This window comes from Myotis myotis, unplaced genomic scaffold (assembly GCF_014108235.1).
Source record: "Myotis myotis isolate mMyoMyo1 unplaced genomic scaffold, mMyoMyo1.p scaffold_m19_p_2, whole genome shotgun sequence".
Classification (NCBI taxonomy): Eukaryota; Metazoa; Chordata; class Mammalia; order Chiroptera; family Vespertilionidae; genus Myotis; species Myotis myotis.
In genome coordinates, this window is record NW_023416324.1 from 173,107,689 (window position 1) to 173,133,165 (window position 25,477).

Below are 25,477 nucleotides of genomic sequence, written 5' to 3' on the forward strand. Positions count from 1 at the left end.
GGAAAGGAACGCCTATTACACGAATCTCTTCATTCAACAAGCCTCTAGTCTACAATAATAATCTGCTTTGTGTAGATAATTACTGCTGTGTTGCTGACAATTACCTGAAAGAGAAGTTGGGATGCTTCACTGGGCTGGGAAAAAGTTTAGCTACATCAGAAAGCAGGTCTAATCAATCAAGTTTATTCTATAAAAGGCTAAGTTGACTCACGCATTCACAATACATATAAAGCTCTCACTGGCACCAATCGCATGTGTGTGTTTTGATCTGTCATTGTCAATCATGAATTTGGTTGACATTTCTGTTATATAGAAAGGGTGAATAGTGATATTAAAATATTTATTCTAATTAAAAATAAATTAAATAAAATAATAAAAAAATAAAAATGGGCAAAGGACCGAAATAGACATTTCTCCAAAGGGTACATACATATGATACATATGATACAGCAGTCATATGTATCATATGTATCTTTTTTTCAAGATACATATGAAAAAAATGCTCAATATCACTGATCATCAGAGAGAAGTAAATAAAACGATGATGAGATATCACCTCACACCTGTCAGAATGCTAGCATAAACAAATCAACAAATGACAAGTGCTGGCTACGATGTGGAGAAAAGGGAACCCTAGTACACTGCTGGTGGGAGTACAGACAGCCTTTATGGAAAACAGTATGGAGTTTCCTCCAAAAACTAAATATGAAACTGCCATTTGGCCCAGTAATACTATTTCTAGGAATATATATTAAGAAACTGGAAACACCAATCAGAAAGAATGTATGCATCCCTATGTTCATAGCAGCACAATTTACAATAGCTAAGATCTGGAAACAGCCTAAGTACCCATCAGTAGATGAGTGGATACAAAAGCTGTGGTACATGTACACCATGGAATCTATGCAGCAGTAAAAACTTAAGGATCTCTTACCCTTTGAGACAGCATGGAGGCACCTAGAGAGTATTATGCTAAGTGATATAAGCCAGTCAGAGAAAGAGCAGTATCATAAGATCTCACTCATATGTGCAATCTAATGAACAAAACAAACTGATGAACAAAATAGATCCAGAGACATAGAAGCATGGAACAGACTGTGGAATTTCAGAGGGAAGGTGGGGATGGGGGAGGGTGTGTGGGAAGAGATCAACCAAAGAACTTGTATGCATATATGCATAACCCATGGACACAGACAACAGGGTGGTTGGAGGCCTGGGGCAAAGGGAGAGGGTGGGCTAGAAGAGGTCAATGGGAGAAAAAGGGGGACATACATAATACTTTCCATAACAAAGATTTTTTTTTTAATGAAGAAACTAAGTCTATTGACTTGCCTGCTGCCTCACAGCTAGGAAACAATAGGCTAGGACACAAATCAATGTCTCTGAATTTCAATCCAGTGTAAAAGTGACTTCAGGCTTAGCAGCCAGGGATTAAATATCACATTTAATCTTTTGTAGCAAAATTAGCTTCCTGTCGCAATTTCTTGGTGGGCACATTGCCTGCTCAGATTAAATTCTAATTGTATTTTCTATTTGTAAAGCACTTTAAGCTTTTTGAGGCACTCTTTGATAAGTCTCATCTGACTTTGAGGCTTGTTTTGTTTGAGAGTTGAAGGTCTTGAGATGAGATTCAAAGCAGCTATAGGACAGTGGTAAAGACAATGGCTCTGGAGTAAGACTGCCAGGGTCCATGTCCTGGTCTGCCTTACTAGTGATCTTTGGAAAGTTACTTAATCTATATTACGTGAGTTTCCTCATCTGTGAAGTGAAGGTAAATAGTGCAGTGCCAGGCCACTACTAAGCGGTTGGTAAATATTAGCTATTCCTATAGTGGGAACGATACCTGAGTCTCAGGAATACCAAACACGGGGTTATATAGACTTTGGAGCCCCAGATGGGACTGGGTACCAGGAGAAGTTTAAGGCATCACCTCTTCATATAGGCCAATCTAACCAAGAGATTACAATGCCCTAGTTCAGGACCTGGGAAATGTCAGTGAGCTGGCTTCTGTAACCTGGTAAAGGCATAGGAAGAAAGGGGGTTACGTTTGAACTATTACCCAAGTCATCTGTTGTATGGCAGGTGCTCCAGGTTGACTTTGTCACTAGTTATGCCTCTGATAAGTCTTAATTATGTGCCAAGGAAAAAAGACTGAATTGCTGCCATTGATACTCCCATAGCCCCTCCACTCCACAGAGCCACCTTGGACTGTGGACAAAGAAAATGTCTCCAACGGGCAGAGAAAGTCCAGCCAGTGGACTGGAAGCATTGGAATTATTAGGAATCCTTGTTACAACTTTAGCACTCCTACCCCCCTAGCCCCCTCCCCCCGCCCACACACACACACACACACACACACACACACCCTGCCGCCAGACCTTCAGAATCAGACTCTTTCTCAGGGCCCATCTAGGAATTCTGACCATGAGACTCAGGTCAAGAGGAGCATATTTTCCCTGTTGCTATCGTAGGTCAGATGGATGAGCTAGAAGGAACCTTAGAAGTCACCTTGCCCTATCCACTTTGACTCAGTGGATAGAGCATTCACCCTCAGATTGAAGGGTCCTGGGTTTGATTCAGGTCAAGGGCACATACCTCCATGGCAGGCTTGATCCCCAGCCCTGGTCAGGGTGCATGCAGGTAGCAACCAATCAATATGTCTCTCTCACATTGATGTTTCTCTCTGTGTGTCTCTCCTTCTCGCTTCCACTCTCTCTAAAAATCAATGGAAAAATATCCTGGAGTGAAGATTAACAACAACAAAAAAAGTCATCTTGTCCAATTTTTACATTAGACTTGAGGAAACTAAGGCTTGAGGTCGCATAGCTAACCATTTGTATAGAGAGCATCCGATTGTTCAGACTGGAAGTGAAATCCTTTGTGTTTCCAGTCCAAGAACCAGTCCTCTGTGAAATTTAAAACAATATTGTATCCCTCTCAGCACTTCACCCACAGGTAAGCACATAGTAGGCACTCAAATGATACATGTCCACTGAAAAGAGGGAGGAAGGGGACAAAGGACGAGGAAGGGAGGACAGCAGGTGTCCGGTCAACTTTCACTACAAATTACACTTACCCACGGTGTAGTAATCTCCATCAGAGGCTTTCTTGGGCTTCCATAAAGTGAGAAAGTTTTCAAAGTAAGCTGCCAAGTGGATGCTGGTCATGGGAACACCAATGGACCAGAAATACTCCTCCACCTCTCCCTTCCCATCGAAGTGATCAACTGCCAACTTCCCGCCAGTCAGACGCTTGACGTTCTCCAGGCCGCTGAACACCACGTGCTTCACACCCAGGTGCTTGGTTACATCTGCCACCAGCTTTCCCTAAGGAACAACGTAAATTCTTTATATAGATCACTGTATTTGCATATAGACAGGAAGGCAGGTGCTGCTTTCCCTTCCCCGCATCCATTTCTTATTGTCCTCCATAGAGAGGGAGCTCTTCAGCATCAAAATATATTCAAGTTACCATCTGAGAGGCCACCAGTATTGGTGGGCAGAGGCTCCACCATGACACAATACTGAACCTCATCAGAAGCTAAGAGTCAGCCTAGTGGGAACCAGCAGGAACATCTGGTCCCTTCCTCTAGGCCAGTGGTCGGCAAACTGCGGCTCACGAGCCACATGCGGCTCTTTGGCCCCTTGAGTGTGGCTCTTCCACAAAATACCACATGCGGTCGCACACATACAGTGCGATTGAAACTACATGGCCAATGTGCAGAAGTCGGTATTTTGTGGAATAGCCACAATCAAGGGGCCAAAGAGCCGCATGTGGTTCGCGAGCTGCAGTTTGCCAACCACTGCTCTAGGCTATCAGTATCTTTGGATCAACTGCCACATTTATTTATATATGAGCCTCAGGGATACTTGAGAAAACAATATTCATACAGTGTAATAATGTTTTCTAGTAATTAATTATATCTGCACACCATTTGGATATTGAGGGCACACACACAGACACACATTCTCTTTTTTGTATTTCAGTTCCAAATTTTATAAAACACCTTCATCTCTCTCTTCTCTCTTTCTCTTGTTACAGTATTTACCAGGCGACCGAAAAATACGCAGGAGTACTGGAGGCACAGGAAATACCCATTTATTTTCAGAAGTTTCGCATGTACTAGTACAAGATGCAGGGGAGACTGTTTCTCTCCAAATCCTGAGTAAACCAATCGGGAAGAAGCTTTCCCTTTATACCCTTTGGTTTCTTTGTCCCCCAAATATGGGATGGGGCTTCCGGACCTTTCGCGGGCTTTGCAAAAAGCCCCATGTGTTGGGATGGGGCCATGAAACCACACCTAAAGGCCTGGCCTGGTGCCAGCACTGATAACCCCCTCCGGGGGGTTGTTCATGGTTTGTGGCCTCTGTAAAATGGGAGTAGTACTTAGGTAAACTGGTCTTGCAAGACCAATTTGTGAAGAAAGGGGCAGTGACTTAATTATATCAAGAGTGTACATTAGGTTACTGGCACAGATTCAGACTGCAACCCACCCCCCCCCCTTATTTTCCGCATCACTCTCTCTCCCCTCTTTCTCTTGCTCTCTTTTTTCTTTCTTTGATTGTTTCCTTCTCTTTTTTCCTTACAAAACCCCATGTAGCAAGTAGAGAAGACATAATTAATCTGGTTTAGTAGAGGCAGAAAGTGAGCAGAGAAGTGACTTTGTACTCCTGGATCTCATAGTAAGTGAGTATCAGAATTAGAACCCAGAGTTCCTAATATGAGCTCTTCCAAAGTTTATCACTAAAAGGCAAGCTGTAAATGGTATAATTAATTTAACAGCTATTCCTCAAATAGCTGAATCCTACTCTTATTTTTTTGAATTATGCCATTACTGTAAGAGGCTGATCCCATTATTACATTTAAAAAATTTAATCTTCACATTTTTCCAATTTATACACAAACATCATTTCAAATAGTATTGTCAAGGGGGGGGGGATTGAATTTATAATGACAATGATGTTCCCTGAGCCCTCATATGATAACTGCTCTCAAGAAGTAACCACTTTCATCTCTTTTAGCTGTTTCTTTATTTCTAAATAACAGGTTTGCACTAATAATGCTTGATTTTTTTCAGTTTATGATATCACCTATTAAATTCTTACTCTGAAAGATCAGTCCTCATCTTTAATGTGCTCTCTCTCTCTCTCTCTCTCTCTCTTTCTCTCTCTCTCTCTATCTATCTCTGACACAGACACACACAGCCCAACACCACCATCACACATATATGCAATTCCCTTTTTTTCATATTCCCAATATCATAATGTTTGGCTAGATCAAAAAAGTAGTGCCTACCACACAGCTGAAATTGAACCAAGTAATATTCTATGGTTACATTGTTTTCTACAAACTTTTATTTTTCCTGTTGTTAATCACTGTGGGTTTATTTGCTTGTTTTAGTTTTTTTCTATGTACCCATTATTAAGTTCTCCCCAAATTCTCTGCCAGAAGTAAAAATATACTCATTACATTTTGTTCTTTCCTTTTCACTTTGGAGTTACCTTAATTTGTGGGGTACCCCTTCACATGCCATCTACAGACAAATGACCGGCTCCATTGCACAGACATCCTCAGATCTCCATGGTCTTGAGACGTTAACATGTGCTATAGAACACTGACTTCACAATCAAAGAAATACTTCAAGTACATATATTTCATAAATACCAGAGAGATTTTGTGGAGTGAGGCAATTTTTGCTCAGACTTAAGGCCCATCCCCTTCAAGGGAGAGCAGAGCAGCCAGGAAGGGTAAGAGGAAAGGGCTCAAAAGTGTTCCCACCTGATACACTTCTTCCTCTTTGCTGTGATGTTCCCAGTAGTTGGTCACTAGAAAGACCCCATAGGCATCTTGTAAGGCGACCTTCACCAATGCTTTATCATTCAGGTCCCCTTTTACCACCTCAGCACCAAGTTCCTGGAGCACCAGTGCTTTTGGTTGAGTCACATTCCTGGTCACTGCTCTTACAACAAACTTTTTGCTCTCCAAAAGGGCCCTGGCCACAGAGCCACCCTGAGATCCTGCAGCATTGGGGAAGAAGAAACAGAGGAAGGTTCAGGAGAAATGTTCACTAAAAAATAACTGCTCAGGAAGTACCACCATTCAGAATACAGCTGTTATAATAACTACTTCAGGAGGCATTCCCATTTTTGCAACAGTAGTTTTCAAACTAGGTTTCTCACAGCCGCATCACAGGCAGCTTTGAAAAATCTATGGGGCAGAGAAAGAATGGGAGAGGCCTAAGGTAACCATTGCTGGAGCTCCAGGGCTGCCCAGCAGAGCCTGAGTGACAGATGAATGGATTACTCTGACACACATTTGCTGTGGAAGAGAGGCTAAGGGATGGCCCGGCTATAGCAACCAGGCAGCCTCGACTGCCTGCCTCATTAGGCTTTTATTGGCATTTTTATCTTTAGGTACAATCAGTAGGGTAAGTAATCTTGGGAGGACACAAGTGTTTCCATTGTCCTCAAGGCAAGGGCACCCAAAGATTAGGCATCAGGTATCCAGTAAACACCCAAGGGTCTGCACATTCACAGACTTGTTTGGAAAGGTCAAGGAATAATTAGGGGCACCACCTTCAACACTCCCCTAAGTCTCCCCTAAGTTGGAATTGTGATAAACAGGGCAGGCGGCCTTCCACACACTTTCCTTTTCTCAGAATGCCCATCTTACAAACTTTCCAACCAAGTCTCGTGTGCTCTCCAACAACACTGAGACCAAGTGAGCAGGGTGCCAGACCCTATAGCCCAGATTCAGCTGGGAAAAACTATTTTTATCTGGTTATAGATTTTATTTTGAGGTCTTCACAAAATTTTCTTTTCAAAAGAGCTTCCTATTTTATTTTTAAGTTGAAAACTTGCATAAATTTCTTTTTTATGGCATTCAAAGTCATTGATTATATTATCATTACTTGCCTAATTTATGTACTCTACAAATATTTACTGAATACTCTGTCATATATGCCCGGTACTGTGCTGGGTTACTAACATTTGGGATTCTCTATCAAATTGGTTGTATATCTGTCCTGAATATGTTTTTCGCGCCTTTAAAACTACCTTCACCTTCCACACCCTGCTTAGTGCCCTAGGAGTTTGACTTGTATTGGACTCCATCAATGGGCTCTCTTCATGCTCTCAGTTTTGGTCTGGCCAACAAGAGGCATCAGCAGCAGGAAATCCAAGAACAGGAAGAAAGGTGGCTATCTCCATGTTGGTACTCTCCCTGGGTTTTGGTCATCTCTCCTTCCCTTTGCTCCTTTCTCTTATTGCTTACTTATTCATGATTGGTCTCTTCCCTTTCAACCTTCCCTTTCAAACTTTATTTTTTCCTTGGCTTCTCTGAAAGATTGTGGCATTTGTTTCATGTGAAACCCCAACTGATGCACCACCAATAACCCTATAGGTTCTGCTGTCAATGAGTTCTGCTTTTGCACAAGGAGCTTCGGTTGAAGTTTAGTGATCTAGTAGTAAATATGAACATACAGCCAGTCACCAGATGTTTGAAGAAAGCCTCCAGCAAAACCAAAATAAACAAATTGATAAAGTTAAGCAGAAACAACACGGACAAGGCCCTGAGAAACCAAGATGGCGGCATAGGGTAAACACCAGAGATTGCTGCCTCACACAACCACTTCAAGAATACAACTAAAAGAAGGAAGGGACATAATCCAGAACCAAGGAAGGCTGGCTGAGTGGAAATTCTACAACTAGAAGGAAAGAGAAAAGCATACTGAGACTCAGGTGAGGTGCGGTGCGGAAGTAAAATACAGAGGTACAGAGGCGCATGTGGAGAGGGTTGGCGGCTGAGGACAGGGTTGTCTTTGTCAATGGGGAGGGAGTCTCAAGCTCTGAGCTCCAGTTCCAGGTGACTCTCTGTGGACCCAGACTCATACGGTGGAAACTGGGCTGTCAGGCATCGGTTGGAACTTGAGGGCAGCTTTCTCTCGGGGTGCTTGCAGCGATTGCTGGGACACTGAGAAGCAGGGCCTCTGAGGGCAGAACTGAGAGCAACCATAACTGCCTGCTCCACCCTGTTGATCCCCTGGGACCCTGCCCCGCCCAAGCCACAAAGGCTTTTGCATATGAAAGGCCTGGCCCTTTGCAATCTGATAATTACCTAACAAACTGCAGCTGGCCCAAGGCCCCAGGGCAACTTGCATTATGTCACAGCTGGCTCCTGCTGGATAGCCTCAGGCAGAGGCTAGATTAGCACCTCCTTAGAGATCCAGGAGCCAGTGTGACTGGTGGTGGAGTGGGACCATCCAGATTGCAGCTCCTCGGATTCATGAAGACACACTCAGGGGGCAGACTCAGTGAGCACCAAAGCCCCATTGAACCAAGTCTTGCCCCAAAGGGGTGTCTCCAGCACAGAAGTTCTCCCACTGCAGACACAGCTGATTCTCACAGCCAATTGGCCTGGAGCTCAAACCCTCCCAGAGTTACCCACAACAATCAAGGCTTAACTACAACAAGACTGTGCACAAAGACCAAAAGGGGGTGCACGAAGAGTGTCTATCTCAGGTAATTGGAGAGGCTGAGCCACTGGGCCCTATAGGACACCTAGCACAGAAAGCCACTCTATCGACACAGCGAAGCATGAAAAAATGTGGAGACAAAGAAACAGGACACAAATGACAGAAATGGAGGAAAGCAAACTACTGGATATAGAGTTCAAATCCACACTTTTAAGGTTTTTCAAGAATTTTCTAGAAACTGCTGATAAACTTAATGAGATCTACAAGAAATCTAATGAGACCCTTGATGTTGTGATAAAGAACCAACTAGAAATTAAGCATACACTGACTGAAATAAAGAATATTATTCAGACACCCAACAGCAGACTAAAGGATCGCAAGAATCAAGTCAAAGATTTGAAATACAAAGAAGCAAAAAACACCCAACCAGAAAAGCAAAATGAAAAAAGAATCCAAAAATATGAAGATAGTATAAGGAGCCTCTGGGACAGCTTCAAGCGTACCAACATCCGAATTATAGGGGTGCCAGAAGATGAGAGAGAGCAAGATATTGAAAACCTATTTGAAGAAATAATGACAGAAAACTTCCCCCACCTGGTGAAAGAAATAGACTTACAGGTCCAGGAAGAGCAGAGAACCCCAAACAAAAGGAATCCAAAGAGGACCACACCAAGACACATCATAATTAAAATGCCAAGAGCAAAAGACAAAGAGAGACTCTTAAAAGCAGCAAGAGAAAGAAACTCAGTTACCTACAAGGGAATACCCATATGACTGTCAGCTGATTTCTCAACAGAAACTTTGCAGGCCAGAAGGGAATGGCAAGAAATATTCAAAGTGATGAGTACCAAGAACCTACAACCAAGATTACTTTATCCAGCAAAGCTATCATTCAGAGTTGAAAGTCAGATAAAGAGCTTCACAGATAAGAAAAAGCTAAAGGAGTTCATCACCACTAAACCAGTATTATATGAGATGCTGAAAGGTATCCTTTAAGAAGAGGAAGAAGAAGAAAATGGTAAAGATACAAACTATGAACAACAAATACACATCTATCATCAAGTAAATCTCAAAATCAAGTGAATAAATAATCTGATGAACAGAATGAACTGGTGATTATAATAGAATCAGGGGCATAGAAATGGAGTGGACTGACTATTCTTGGGGGGGAAAGGGGTGTGGAGGATGCAGGAAGAGACTGAACAAAAATCATGCACCTATGGATGAGGACGGGGGAGGGGGGTGAAGGCAGAGGGTGGGGTGGGAAACTGGTGGAGGGGAGCTATGGGGGGGAAAAGAGGAACAACTGTAATAATCTGAACAATAAAGATTTAAATTTTTTAAAAAAGAATGTGGTGTACTGAAGAAAATGTTAAAGCATTAATGTCTTCAGAGATTGGAGAAGATTTTGCATTCAGAACACTACATCTGCATACTGCACCAATAAAAAGGGAGGGGAGGCAGGAGAGAGAGCATTCAGAAGAGAAGATGAAGTTCTCAATACTTAAAATATTATAGCAGAAATAAGTTTTCAATCGAAAAAGTCAGAGAAATCTCTCAAAATTAAAAAGAAATGGAAAATGGGAAGGAGAAAATAGAGGACCAAGCCAGGGGAATTCCAGAATTAGAGACCAAAGGAAATGGACATATGGAATTATCAAAGAATATAATTTCGCAGAGTTCAAGGATATCGAATGAGTTTCCAGATTAAGGGGCCACTGAGTGCCCAGCACAATGAATAAATTAAGTCTAACATTATTTACATAATTGTGAAATTTCAAAACACTGGGGATAAAAATATTTTGAAAACTTTGGCAGAAGTGTAGCCACTTCAAAGTGGGGGATAAAAATAGCACCAGATTTCCTTATAACATTGGAAGCAATGGAGTAATGTCATGTAGAAGGGAAATTAACTTCTGTCTAGAATTTTACACCTAACCAAATGATCAATTGGTTCTAAACATTCTACATAAAGACATTTCCAGACACTCAAGGTCTCAGAAATGTAATGCTTATGTACATGTTTTCTGTAAGCCACTGGAGGGTGTGCTCCAGCAAAATGACAAAATAAAGCAAGGAAGAAGAACCCAGGAAATAGAAAACAAACCCAGGAAAAAGGCAAAGAGAATTATTAGAATAATGGGGAAGGAAATCCTAGGAAGCTTGAAAGAAAAAAAAAAGGTAGCATTCCAGGAAGGAGGTCTCCATGGAGAGGCAAAAAAACAGAACTAAGAGATTAATTGATGTGTTTCCTCATTTTGAGATAAATCATCCAGTTTTACAGGGAGATTAGAAAAAAAGATGAGTGATAGGTAGAAAATAAAAAAAAATTAAGACAATTACTAATTTCAGGGAAAACAAGAAAGTGCACAGTACATGGCTCAAGTATTAGCAATAATGACATAGTCACTATAAAAGTCCATATTAGTCCTTCATTCATATACAGATTGTTTTAAACTATACAGGGAATATGAGCAAAAAGGAAATATGTATTTGGGACTAATGATATAGGAGAGCTAATAAATATTATCTAACATAGAAAAATCAAGAAATAGCTCATTATCGCATTATTTAGAAATATGGAGACTAATACCAATAGAAACAGAAGAGTTAAATGTGGAAAGGGGATCATGTTTTCGGAGAACAAAGATGGCGGCATAGGTTAACGCTGGAGTTTGCTGCTCTGAACAACTACTTCAAAAGTGAAACTAAAAGACAGAACGGACATCACCAAGAACCACAGGAATGCTGGCTGAGTGGAAGTCCTACAACTAGGAGGAAAGAGAAACGCATACGGACACGCAGAGGAGGCGCCGTGCTGAAGTCAAATTCTGAGGTGCGGAGTGTGCGGAGCGGGCTGGCAGCGGAGGGCTCGGTTGGCGTTTTCAATCCGGAGGGAGTCGCAGACTCTGAGCTCCAGATACGGGCGAGTCTCTAGGGACCCAGACTCAAATGGGAGAAGCGGGACTGTCTGGCTTCGGTCAGAGCGAGTGCAGCTTTCTCTCTGAGCTTTGCAGCGGGTGCTGGGACTCAGAGAGGCAGAGCCCCTGGGGACAGGACTGAGAGCCGCCATAACTGCTCTCTCCGGCCCACCCTGTTGATCCTGTTCGACCCGCCCCGCCCAAGCCCTGCATAGAGGCATTTGCCGGATAGCCTCAGACAAACGCCAGATTAGCACCTCCCTAGAGGACAGAAGGTCTCTCACTGCTGACACAGCTGATTCTCATAGCCAATTAGCCTGGAGGTCAAACCCTCCCTGGTATTAGCTACAACAAGGTTTAACTATAAGACTGCGAACAAAGACCACTAGGGGGTGCACCAAGGAAGCATAACAAAATGCGGAGACAAAGAAACAGGACAAAATTGTCAATGGAAGATATAGAGTTCAGAACCACACTTTTAAGGTCTCTCAAGAACTGTTTAGAAGCCGCCGATAAACTTAATGAGATCTACAAGAAAACTAATGAGACCCTCGATGTTATATTGGGGAACCAACTAGAAATTAAGCATACACTGACTGAAATAAAGAATATTATACAGACTCCCGACAGCAGACCAGAGGAGCACAAGAATCAAGTCAATGATTTGAAATGCGAGGAAGCAAAAAACACCCAACCGGAAAAGCAAAATGAAAAAAGAATCCGAAAATGCGAGAATAGTGTAAGGAGCCTCTGGGACAGCTTCAAGCATACCAACATCAGAATTATAGGGGTGCCAGAAGATGAGAGAGAGCAAGATATTGAAAACCTATTTGAAGAAATAATGACAGAAAACTTCCCCCACCTGGTGAAAGAAATGGACTTACAGGTCCAAGAAGCGCGGAGAACCCCAAACAAAAGGAATCCAAAGAGGACCACACCAAGACACATCATAATTAAAATGCCAAGAGCAAAAGATAAAGAGAGAATCTTAAAAACAGCAAGAGAAAGAAACTCAGTTACCTACAAGGGAATACCCATACGACTGTCAGCTGATTTCTCAACAGAAACTTTGCAGGCCAGAAGGGAGTGGCAAGAAATATTCAAAGTGATGAATACCAAGAACCTACAACCAAGATTACTTTATCCAGCAAAGCTATCATTCAGAATTGAAGGTCAGATAAAGAGCTTCACAGATAAGGAAAAGCTAAAGGAATTCATCACCACCAAACCAGGATTATATGAAATGCTGAAAGGTATCCTTTAAGAAGAGGAAGAGGAAGAAAAAGGTAAAGATACAAATTATGAACAACAAATATGCATCTATCAACAAGTGAATCTAAGAATCAAGTGAATAAATAATCTGATGAACAGAATGAACCGGTGATTATAATAGAATCAGGGACATAGAAAGGGAATGGACTGACTATTCTTGGGGGGGGAAAGGGGTGTGGGGGATGCGGGAAGAGACTGGACAAAAATCGTGCACCTATGGATGAGGACAGTGGGTGGGGAGTGAGGGCGGAGGGTGGGGTGGGAACTGGGAGGAGGGGAGTTATGGGGGGTGAAAAAGAGGAACAAATGTAATAATCTGAACAATAAAGATTTAATTAAAATTTAAAAAAAATCATGTTTTCAAATAATAGAGAAAGACATTAGGAAATTTTTCTAATATTAAATAAAAAACATTCACAAATTTTAAAAAAAAATGTGGAAAGGGATAGAGCAGAGTCTGCTGGATTTCTTTATAAGGCTTGTAGGACTATTAGACTTTTTTAATTAAATCTTTATTGTTCAGATTATTACATTTGTTCCTCTTTTTTCCCCCATAACTCCCCTCCTCCCAGTTCCCTCCCCACCCTCCGCCCTCACTCCCCACCCACTGTCCTCATCCATAGGTGCACGATTTTTGTCCAGTCTCTTCCCGCATCTCCCACACCCCTTCCCCCCCAAAGAATAGTCAGTCCATTCCCTTTCTATGTCCCTGATTCTATTATAATCACCAGTTCATTCTGTACATCAGATTATTTATTCACTTGATTCTTAGATTCACTTGTTGATAGATGCATATTTGTTGTTCATAATTTGTATCTTTACCTTTTTCTTCTTCTTTCTCTTCTTAAAGGATACCTTTCAGCATCTCATATAATGCTGGTTTGGCGGTGATGAACTCCTTTAGCTTTTTCTTATCTGTGAAGCTCTTTATCTGACCTTCAATTCTGAATGATAGCTTTGCTGGATAAAGTAATCTTGGTTGTAGGTTCTTGGTATTCATCACTTTGAATATTTCTTGCCATTCCCTTCTGGCCTGCAAAGTTTCTGTTGAGAAATCAGCTGACAGTCATATGGGTATTCCCTTGTAGGTAACTGAGTTTCTTTCTCTTGCTGCTTTTAAGAGTCTCTCTTTGTCTTTTGCTCTTGGCATTTTAATTATGATGTGTCTTGGTGTGGTCCTCTTTGGATTCCTTTTGTTTGGGGTTCTCTGCTCTTCCTGGACCTGTAAGTCTATTTCTTTCACCAGGTGGGGGAAGTTTTCTGTCATTATTTCTTCAAATAGGTTTTCAATATCTTGCTCTCTCTCATCTTCTGGCACCCCTATAATTCGGATGTTGGTACGCTTGAAGCTGTCCCAGAGGCTCCTTACACTATCTTCATATTTTCGGATTCTTTTTTCATTTTGCTTTTCCGGTTGGGTGTTTTTTGCTTCTTCACATTTCAAATCTTTGACTTGATTCTTGCGCTCCTCTGGTCTGCTGTTGGGTGTCTGAATAATATTCTTTATTTCAGTCAGTGTATGCTTAATTTCTAGTTGGTTCTTTATCACAACATCGAGGGTCTCATTAGTTTTCTTGTAGATCTCATTAAGTTTATCTGCAGTTTTTAGAAAATTATTGAAAGACCTTAAAATTGCGGTTTTGAGCTCTATATCTTTCATTTCTGTCATGTTTCTTTGTCTCCGAATTTTTTATGCTTTCTTGGTGCACCCCCTTGTGGTCTTTGTGCGCAGTCTTGTTGTAGTTAGCGTTGACTGTTGTATGTAATACTGGGTGGGATTTGACCTCCAGGCCAACTGGCTGTGAGAATCAGCTGTGTCTGCAGTGAGAGAACGTCTGTCCTCTAGGGAGGTGCTAATCTAGCCTTTGCCTGGGGCTATCCAGCAAATGCCTCTGTGCAGGGCTTGGGCAGGGCGGGTACCAGGGGGATCTACAGGGCGGGTCAGTCCCATCCCCAGGGGCTCTGCCTCTCAGAGTCCCAGCAACCGCTGCAAACCTCGGAGAGAAAGCTGCCTTCGATTTCTGACCAAAGCCAGACAAGGACTATTAGACTTTTAAAACTATTATATATACATCTATAAAAATAAAAATTCAATAAAAAATATTTGTTGGCTATGTTAGTTTGCTAAGCCGGCCATAAAAAAAATTCCACAGATTGTGGCTTAAACAACTGAAATGTATTTTCTCATAGTTCTGTGGCTAGAAGCCCAAGATCAAGGTGTTGCTACATTGGTTTCTCCTGAGATCTCTCCCTTTGGTTTTCAGATGAAGAGCCTTCTGACTGTGTCCTCATATGGTCTTTCCTTTGTGCACTCTAGCCCCTCCTGCTTCTCTGCGTGTCAAAATTCCCTCTTCTTAAAAGGACATCAGTCGGGATTAGGGGCCACTTTCATGGCCTCACTTTAATATAATTGCCTCAGCAAAGGCCCTACCTGCAAATATAGTCATGAAAGGACGAGGACTACGCCCTCCATCTTACCCTGGGTCCTCCATTTTTGTGCAGAGCCATGTGCTCGGCAAGGCTTCTTCCCGGAAGCCCAAGCCTCTGCTAGCCACACCCAGGATTTCTCTGGACTAACCAATGATAATCAAGGGAAGTGCACGCCATTAATATGACCACAACCTGTGTAACGAGACACCGACTTGCGCCTGGCCAATCGGCGGGGCCCACAGTCCCCTCTCCTGCCCTTACTCCACCCCCCTATAAAACTCCTCTTCCCATCGGGCTAGGTTTCTCTCGGCCACTGGGCTTACCGTTGCATCGGTGAGTGTGGTCGGGGAGCCGAACTAGTTCGAATAAAGGACTCTTTGCTTTTGCATCGGACACGGCTGGCTCCCTCATGTGGTCTGTTAGGGATCTTGAAATCTGGGCATAACATTTGGGGGCTCGTCCAGGATTCCCAAGATCATTGAGGGACCCCCGATCCGAAGAGTCTGACTGACCACGGTAGGTGCCTGTGTCATTGTGTGTTCTGTTCTGTGAGAGCTCTTTTCTGGAATCTGTAAGTGCCTGAGGGGTCTAGGTGGACGCATCATGAAGGACCACAGGCGGGGGAGAATTGGAAGACGTTCCGCTCCCCAGGAGGGATGGATATGCCCCTCACGAGGAATGGATATGCCCCTCACGAGGGATGTAGTTTCCCCTAGCGGATTTGAGACGAGGCGGGTCACTCCCGCCGGTTTGGCGTAAGGCCATCGTCTAGCTTTCGGGCTTGGCTTCCATGGAGTTGGAAGGCTGTATTTTCGGGCCCTGTTTAGTTTTCTGTGTTTGTACTGGACGGACGTTATGGGATGGACTCAGACTGCACCTTTGGGTATTGTGATTGATCATTTCAAGGATATTGGGGGAGGCTTTAGAGCTCCCTCAAGAGTTGGGAAGTTGTTATTGTTTAAACTCTGAATGAATGTCTGGTGAAAGTGTGCGAGTGTGGAGGGAGGGGGACTGCCCTCTCCCCTCCTTTGTGTGGCGGTCGGGCGGCCGTCTGAGTGAAGATCTGTGAAAACAGGTCACCCCCTCCCCAAGTAAATGCGTCTGGGATTTCTATGCATATGTAAGGAGAACAGCTGGCTTAAAACTAATGTGCACACCATCCGATTTTGGATAGAGTTTTGAGCTGGAATCTCCTTTAAAATGTGCAGGATGAATCCCAAGACTAATCATTCACCCAGGGAAAAAAGATGCTAGCTAAATTCTAGCAGCAGGATTGGCATTTCCATAATAAAGAACAGATTTTCCAAAGGGGGGGGGACAAACAAAAACTGGTCCTTTGTTAATTAAGAAAGCTTTTCTTAATGGAGAAAGGGCTAGCCTCCCTTCCCCCAACAGAACAAGCAGGTGGGCGGAAATTTCCCGCCAGTGGCAACTTCTGGAGACTGGTTTGCTTCCCAGTTTCTCATCCTTGGGAGAAAGAATGTAACTAATTTGCATTTTAATGGTTACCTGTTTCCAGTCAAAGGCAGCCCAAGGCTTTAGGAGTTTGCTAAATTGAACAAATGCTAAAATGTCTTGCATTTTTGAAGTTTATTCTTAAAAATGTTACTGATTAAGAAATGCTGAATACTTGACTTGCCAGCTAAAAGTTTAAGGTTTGGATTGAATTGGGAAAAGTTCTGTAATTATAATAACTAAATGCCTTTGCTTATTGGTCTGATTGAGAAGGGAGGATTGATTTTGTGATCTCAACTGAAGATTTTTGATGCAAGGACCAGTTTAAACAGCAAAGGCCCCTCCCTCTGATTTAGTCAGGGGTGGAACTTTAAGGCAGAGTTTTGCTATAGAAATGTGGATGGGGCAGGAAGTGTGCTTGCCTCTCGGATTTATTTTTAAGCTAATCTCTTAAATATAGAAAACCCTGCTTTCCTTAAACTAAGGGCAATTAAAGGTTATGTCAAAGTCTTTAAAAGGATCTGATAGCAGTAATCCAATTTCTAAAGTACAATTATTTCAGTAGAAACTGTGGTTTCATACTGATCTTAAAGGGCACATTTTTCCTTTGCCTGGGAGGGACAGCGCAGCTGTCCCAGGGTTGAAGGGCTCCAGTTAACTTGCCAATTCAGTGTTCAGGAGACCCAGGATATGCCTAAGTTTAACCTAGGTTCTAGATAATGTGTTTACCCACAGCTGTGGTTTAGATTGCATGCTGTCTCTGCTTCTGTAAATTGATCTGTCTTTATTGCTTAAATATGTATCTTTGTTGTTTAAATTTCTGTGTCTCTTAAAAAATTTTGAATGTATTGCTAATCACCTAAAAATTAAGGCTAAGAGTTCTAGCTACCTGGAAAGCATGGCCTTGGTGTGATGGGAGGAAAAAGAAATGTTAAATGGATGGTAGACCAGTGAGCTGGGACTGGTCACTGATGGTGGATTGTGAGAAGGGCTGGAAGTGGCCTAACTTCTCCTTCCTTGGTACCCCTGAAACATCAGAGGGTACTTCTGGCCTTGGTTTTCCAATGTGTTTAATCTGTCGATTTTGTTGTTTCGCCGAAATCCTCTTGAAGGACATTGAATGGTTCTTTCCTTCCTCTTTAACTTTTGGGAGATTGTGTGAATGGATTACTGATGTAGATTATCAAGGATCTCTAAGGGACTTGTCCTGTATCTGGAGGAATGGATTTTAGATGGATTCACCGTCTCTGGGACTTCCGGAGGGAAATCAAAACTCGGACTGGCTAAGGGTTTGAATCTGGCCTATCTTTTAAAAAGGTAGAAAAGAAGCATTCCTAGGCAGTTTTCTACTGCCTCTGTTCAGGGACTTGTTCTGTATCTCGACACAACTGAAACTGATTTGTTGGTATTTTGTGATATAAATGTGGCATGCACCTCAAAATTCTTAATGGGGAATGTATCTAGTTATCGTGTCTATTTAGTCTTGATTTCCTTGTTCAATATGAGTACCGTTTCTATCTGGATGAGACATAGGTCAAGAATCCTGTCCTGGGATGTGGGAAAGGGAGGCCCCCACATCTGTTCCTGTCAGGCCCCCATCAGGGGACTTGGGCGGAGTTCCTGTTATCTGCTCAAGATACCAAGACTGTAAAGGTACTTGTTCACTGAAAGGGTGTAAGTGTAAATATTTATTTGATGTTTGTATGTCTACTTGGGTATAATTATTTGTTCATGTAAGTGTGGAAGTCTGTGGGAAAAAAGGCACACGCTTGATTTCTTTAAGGCTGAGTGCTCTGACTGATAGCAAAGCGCCCTGAGTGGCCACTGGGATCTTTCCCCAAGAGCACTTGCTCTCTGTCAGAGGTGGAATCGGCCTGCCTAACTAGTAAACATCTGTCTGTTTGTTTGCTGGGAACTTTGATTTGCTATGTGATATTCTGTGCTGGGTTGGGATTTTGGAATTCTGGGGTAGATTTAAAAGGTATTTGTGGCTTTTCTAGTCTGATTGGGACATTTAAGGGTGGGGCTTACAGTTCCTCAGGGCAAAGATTTCATGGGCCCTTCCCCCTGCCTGTGCTGAATTAAATAATACAGGCCAGTGTCATTTGGCTTGCTGGTTAAAGGAAGACAATGGGCCTTAGAATCTGTAAAGGTGGGCGGGAATGAAGCTGGTCAAATGTACTGAAAGTGTTTGGTACCTGTTGCTGCTAGCAAAGGAGGGGCTGATACCCCCTTCTAGCGCACTCCCTTGAAAGAGGCCTGGTTGCTGCTCTGCCACAAAGGGAACTGGTAGAAAGGCAAGAAATCAGAGCACTGTAACTAATAAACAGGGTTACCTAGAAGCCATCAGGACTTTGAAGTTCTCCAAGAGAGGAGGAATCTGACTCGGAGACTGGCGGGGACTGGGTGGCTTTTCTTTAACAATCTCTTTCCTTTGAGAGGGCTCCAGAGGGAGCACGAGGACATTTGGCCGCGCCTCCATGCCATCTACGAGACTGAGACCGGCCCAACCTCAACTCCTCATCAGCACAGACCAGGAGATTGGGTCTACGTCAGAAGGCACCGCCGGGAGACCCTAGAGCCACATTGGAAGGGTCCCTACACTGTGGTGCTGACAACCCCCACTGCTCTCAAGGTAGACGGGGTCGCGACCTGGGTCCATTACACTCACATCCGGTCAGCGGTCCCATCCGTGCAATCAAAGCAACCTGCTCAAGCTCAAGACCTGCCTGATGCTGGTAACATTGCTCGCGATCACTCCTGTCACCAGGAGCCCCCACAATACTGTGTAATAGACTTAGATGATGCCTGCATCTTCATGGACCTGGCTCCAAAGAGACAAGGACAATTTATAGGATCACATGTTTAGTAGCAGAAGATTTGGCTGCCTAAAGCGGCCATGATGATATTAACCTTTGATTCTTTTGCAGGTTTGAATGTATGTTGGCTGTCCTGGAAGGGAGTTGTGTGGGCTGACCCCCGAAAGTAAAGGGTGTCTAGCTGCCAAGAGGGCAGGTGCCCAACTGGGCAGGGAAAGGTGCCCATCAGGTTTTGGTCTCTGTTGAGAGACAGCTAACAGTTGGCAGCCTGTAATACTGTCTTGCAGGCCTGAGTCACCATGCCCATGTCAGGGGCAGTAAATCTGGAAAAAGCCTGTTTAGAATAGACGGTCTGAGGCATGGTTATGCATAGAAAGAAGGTTTTATGCCAACAGTTACTGTTTTGTTTTAAATCCATGAAAAGGAATTAGCAAGGAAAGTCAGAAAATCTTAGAGTAGATCAGTATGTTTTTCTCCTTATGTAATTCCTCCAAAATCTGGCAATGCTAAATAAGTCATGGAAATACATTTCTTTGCATAGATTCAATAAGACTGGTTCCTAATAGTGGTTTTATTAACAGAAAACTTTGACTGGAGTATCATGTTTTAAAGAGCCCTGTCTGAGCTCTAAAGACTTGAAGCCAGTAAGAATGCCACGAAGAAAGCCTGGTATCCTGCTTGGGAGCCCTGAAGATGGCTGGCACTGGAGCGTCAGGCCGATGCCCTACCATCACTGGCAGTTGGTAAGAGTAGAAGGGGAGCAGTAAAGATGCCACTGCATCCCTGAGGAACCCCCACACACTCTGGGCCGCAACGAGTAAGAGGGCTACTGAGATGGGCCTTAAAGCCTGGAGCATGGGCTCAGGTGGAATTGCTACAGGTGAGGGACTCACCTAACTCAGCAGATACTGCAGGCAGGCTTGATGGCAGCTGGATGGCTTGGCTTCCTGGCCCTACGGGGCACATTAAGGTTCAACCATGAAATTCCAGCAAAGGTAGCCAGTTACCATTCTTGTTGTGTTTATGCAAACATCAGGACAGTAGATAAATCAATCTTGATTTGGCTTTTTGATAGCCATGGAGGAATTTTAAGAAGAAAAATCCTATTTCAATAGAAGTTGTTAAATCTAAAATGGTTTCTTTCCCTTCCACCAGACCATTTGTTAAGCGTAGAGGGATAGTTCAGTTGATAGTTCTGTGTGCCCAGTATGGGCCTCTAGCAACAGTGGAATAGAAATGCAGTCCGTCTCATGATTGAGCCAGAAGTTCCAAGACAAAGGGGGGAATGAAAGGGTGAGGACTATGCCCTCCATCTTACCCTGGGTCCTCCATTTTTGGGCAGAGCCATGTGCTCGGCAAGGCTTCTTCCCGGAAGCCCAAGCCTCTGCTAGCCACACCCAGGATTTCTCTGGACTAACCAATGATAATCAAGGGAAGTGCACGCCATTAATATGACCACAACCTGTGTAACGAGACACCGACTTGCGCCTGGACAATCGGCGGGGCCCACAGTCCCCTCTCCTGCCCTTACTCCACCCCCCTATAAAACTCCTCTTCCCATCGGGCTAGGTTTCTCTCGGCCACTGGGCTTACCGTTGCATCGGTGAGTGTGGTCGGGGAGCCAAACTAGTTCAAATAAAGGACTCTTTGCTTTTGCATCGGACATGGCTGGCTCCCTCGCGTGGTCTGTTGGAGATCTTGAAATCTGGGCATAACAGTCATATTCAGAGATATTAGAAACTAGGGCTTCAACATATGAATTATTTCTTAAATCCTCATCTCTTGGCACGGACCTAACACTCAGTTCTTGTCTTGTTGAAGGAAAGATTTCAATGAAGAGACACAGGGTAGAAAAGCAAGCAAGAATTTATTGACCACAGCATAAATATACTTATGAGGGTGAAACAAAGATGGGCATAGAAAAAGCAACAGGAGAGCCTAGGCTGGGCTACTTTGGCTCAAACTGTGGTTTAACTATCTTAGTTTTCCTATTCTGCTTGTCCTGGAATTTTCCTAGCTTATGATTATGCTATAACAGTTTCAAGTATACAACTCAACAAAACATCTGCACACTGCATAGTGTGCCCATCACACAAAGCAAAGTCTCTATTTCCATTACCCGCCCCCTTTGCCCACCTCCACCTATCCCAAACACCCTTTCCCACTGTTTTCTGTGTCTATGTGTTATGTATATATGTTTTTGGACTAATCCCTTCACCTCCTTTCATCCAGTCCCCTCACCTCCCTTCCCTCTTGCAGCTGTTAGTTGTTCCATGTAACCATGCTTCTGTTTTTATTTTGTTTGTCAGTTTATTTTGTTCATTAGATTCCAAATATAAGTGAGGTTATATGATGTTTGTCTTCCTCTGACTGGTTTATTTCACTTAGTATCATAATCTCCAGGTCCATCCATGCTGTCTCAAAAGGTAAGAACTCCTGCCAAAACCAGTTTGGCTTAGTGGATAGAGCGTTGGCCTGTGGACTGAAAGGTCCCAGGTTCGATTCCGGTCAAGGGCATGTACCTTGGTTGCGGGCACATCCCCAGTAGAAGATGTGCAGGAGGCAGCTGATCGATGTTTCCAACTCTCTATCTCTCTCCCTTCCTGTCTGTAAAAAATCAATAAAATATATTTTTTTAAAAAAAGGTAAGAACTCCTTCTAAAGTCAATGTCATAACTGGCTGTTGGTTTTTGCAAATTTATTTCTCTCTTCTCCCTGCTTTAGTCCTTTCCTCTTTTCAGACGAAATTCCTTTGCTCATAGAGCTTATCTTCTCCTGTGGAAAGGCAAGCAGTAAAGGAGGAAACCAAGCAGGAAGGGCAGCCAGATAACAGTAAGGGGGAGTGGAGTTGCAATTTTAAATATGGAGATCTGGAAAGTGCTCATGGAAAGGGCAACATCTGAGCAGAGGCTTGGGTGACAGGAGGGAGAAAGCAGTGTAGGGAGCTGGAGGCTGAGGGGGCGGCCAATGCAAAGGACTTAAGGTGGGAGTGTACTTGAGGAACACCTGAGCAAGTAAAGGGGAGGGTAAAAGATGGGGGCCCATTAGCTGGACTTTGCATTTTACTTGGAGTGAGATGGGGGAGGGAGGAGGCAGTTGTTGGAGGGTTTTGAGCAGAGGCATGTCATGATCTGATAGTTTCAAATGGATCATCAGGAGGCTGAAATGAGAACAGATTAAATGGGTGTGTCCTGATTTGATCAACATTTTGCAAAGATGGCTCTGGATGTAAAGAACAGAAGAAATAAGATTGAAATCAGGGAGGGCAGTTAAAAAGCTGAGGCAGCTGACCCAGAAATGTCACTCAGCACATTGCCTAACCCCCACCCCCTCCATCCTTTCAGAATGGCTGGGGTATTGGTTAGGCACCTAGATATGCCCTACAGACCCACACTTGCTTCTTTCACTTGTCAGGAAGTGAAGGGAGAAAAGTCTCCAGAGGATAGCTTATATTGAAATGAAACATACCAAGTCAGCACATGACTGAGAAATAGAGAATATGTCAGTTGTCCTTGTCCTGCTGAGATCATTTCTGACAAAATAAAATCACCAGCCCCTTTACCACATCAGAAATCCAAGCAGTAAGAAACTTTTCTTAATTTCCTCCAAAGGCAGGAAATTTACCCACACTGGCAAGCTCTGACTTTAAAAACAAGAAGACAGGAAAGTAAGCAGTCAGCATGCACTTTAAAAGTAAGCTTTTTACCTATTGCTCCAAACACTGCAATTAACTTCTTGCTGGTCATGTTACCGGACAAAGAAGGAGTCAGTGGAGTAGCTGAACTTTCCTCAAGCAGCAACAGCAGTTATAATAGTTCCTCTTCAAGCATGAGAGCTATAAGCCAAGTCTGATTACCACACCCCTTATTAAGCTCCTCATTTGTGTAGTTTTTGGGTTGATCCCAGTTAGCTTACTCACTCACTCATGTGTTCTGCAAATGTGTATTGAGTGCCTTTGGTATATTAAGCATTGAACTAGAGGTCCTGCTTATTCAGATCTTGTAAGGGAGATAAACTAGTAAATAAAAACACAATAAAGAACTCTGGCCAGGTAGCTCAGTTAGTTAGAACATCGTTCCAATACACCAAGGTTGCAGTTCAACCCCCGGTCAGAACACATACAAGAATCAACCAATGAATACATAAATAAACAGAACAACAAATCGACCTCTCTCTCTTCTCTCTCTGAAAATCAATTTTTTATAAAAGTACAGTAGGGAGAAATGGCAGAGGGGACATAGGTTATGGAGGAAAGACACAAAACCCAGACTAGAGGTGTTAGGGAAAGTTTATGAGAAATGCTACTGCAGTTGCCTGAAGACCCCATGAGTTATTCAATGAGGAAAAGACCATCAACAGAATAGAGAACTGCATATATTGTGTGATTTCGGGTTGTAAAGAAAATATTATACACACATACATGCATACACATATATAGACTATGAGTAGTTGATTTTATGCAATATGCTGGTAGTAGAGTCAGAGGACTAGGCATGATGTGACATTATTATTCTCACACTTTGAGAATACTATGACATGCACATTTTTTAAGCTTACTTTAAAAAAAAAGTTGCCACCTAGGCATCCGGCTTAGGGTGTTGAATACGAATACGTTTGTGGCCCAGCCTATATATAAAAGAAACATTTTAGTGAAAATTTTGTAACTTAATTTTTACAATATCCTATTATACATAATTATTAATAACGAAGTACAACAGGCAATAGCCTTAACACAGTAGCCTCAGCTGTTGTCTCGGAAAAACTGAAGATTCGCTGCTCCTTGCCCATGGCAGCCCTTCAGGAGCTCCTCAGTAAAGGACTTTATTAAACTAGTTTCAAAGCACAGAGGTCAAATAATTTACACCAGCAACACCAAAAGTGGGGATGCCCAGCTGTTGGAGAAGATGCATGAACAACAGGTCTGACTGGCTGTACATTTTGAAAAATAAACCTTTATTAAAGAAAAAAAGAAAAAATAGAACATTACAGCCCTACAGCAGCCCCTACAGAAGCCCCCCTCCCCGCCCCAATTAAGCTCCTTCCAATCACTATCCACAAAAGTAACCACTATTCTGATATCTATTACCATAGATTAGTTTTTCCTACTTTTCAATCTTATAGAAATTTCTCCAACAGCTGGGGCATCCCCACCTTTGGTGTTTCTAGTATAAATTACTTGAGGTCTGTGCTTTGAAACTAATTTAATAAGTTCTTTACTAAGGAGCTCTTGAAGGGCTGTCCTGGCCAAGGAGCAGCAAATCTTCAGTCTCTCTGAGACAACAGGTGAGGTTATAAACTTATAGTTGGGAACTTCCTTACAGAATTTGTCATATGCTTCTTTGGCAAACAAGACTAGGTTATTGAGCTTGTCCCAAATTTAGCCTTTGAATGACTTCTTCTTTTTGGCCTTCCCCCAAACTTATTCATGGGGGTGTTTTTCTTTCTTGGCCGACTTTCCAACATCTTTCTTCTTCTTATCATCCTTGGGCAGCATTGCAAGACTTGGAGAGCAAGGCTCTGCTGCTGTCTCACCAAGATCCTATTAGTGTTTCTGATTTCTTGGGATATATTCCTAGAAGTGGGATTACTGGGTCAAATGGGAGTTCCATTTTTACTTTTTTGAGGAAACTCCATACTATTTTCCACAGTGGCTGCACCAATCTGCATTCCCACTAGCAGTGCATGAGGGTTCCTTTTCTTTCATATCCTCACAAGCTGTATAGTTAAAATCTGTAGTTTTCTCTGTTTATATTCCATTAGAAAATTTATTTAAAAATAACCTATAGGAGAAACAAGAAGTGACTAAACAGGAAAAGCTAAAATGGACAGGTACCAACCTGTAAATATTTGCACTGGAAGGAAACCAAAAACTTCATTTTTTTCACTAGGCTGATCCCTCCCAGGATAAGTAGAAACATGGTAAGTATCCAACAATTTCTCAATGTTATTGTAATAAAACTAGAGGCCCAGTGAACAGATTCGTGCACCAGTGGGGGCCCTCGGCCTGGCCTACGGGAATTGGGCCGAAACCAGCTCTCCAACATCCCCCAAGAGGTCCCAGAATTAGGTGATGTAGCAGAATACAAAATTAACACCCAGAAATCTAT

At 42.9% G+C, this 25,477-nt stretch overlaps 1 protein-coding gene and 1 pseudogene across 1 annotated transcript in view; both read right to left on the minus strand.

Moving 5' to 3' along the window:
• The window catches only part of LOC118677572 (nmrA-like family domain-containing protein 1), a 43,709-nt gene extending 20,483 nt beyond the window's left edge, over positions 1-23,226 (minus strand). The window contains exons 1-3 of the mRNA XM_036352756.1: positions 23,077-23,226; positions 5,779-6,017; positions 3,077-3,326 (exon numbers count right to left, since the gene is read on the minus strand). Of these exons, the coding sequence (XP_036208649.1) occupies positions 3,077-3,326; positions 5,779-6,017; positions 23,077-23,116 (529 nt within the window). The 5' untranslated portion in view covers positions 23,117-23,226. The remainder of the gene's footprint in view (positions 1-3,076; positions 3,327-5,778; positions 6,018-23,076) is intronic.
• Positions 23,227-24,462: 1,236 nt separating this feature from the next.
• Positions 24,463-24,864, minus strand: LOC118675752 (annotated as a pseudogene).
• Between the last annotated feature and the right edge of the window lie 613 nt (positions 24,865-25,477).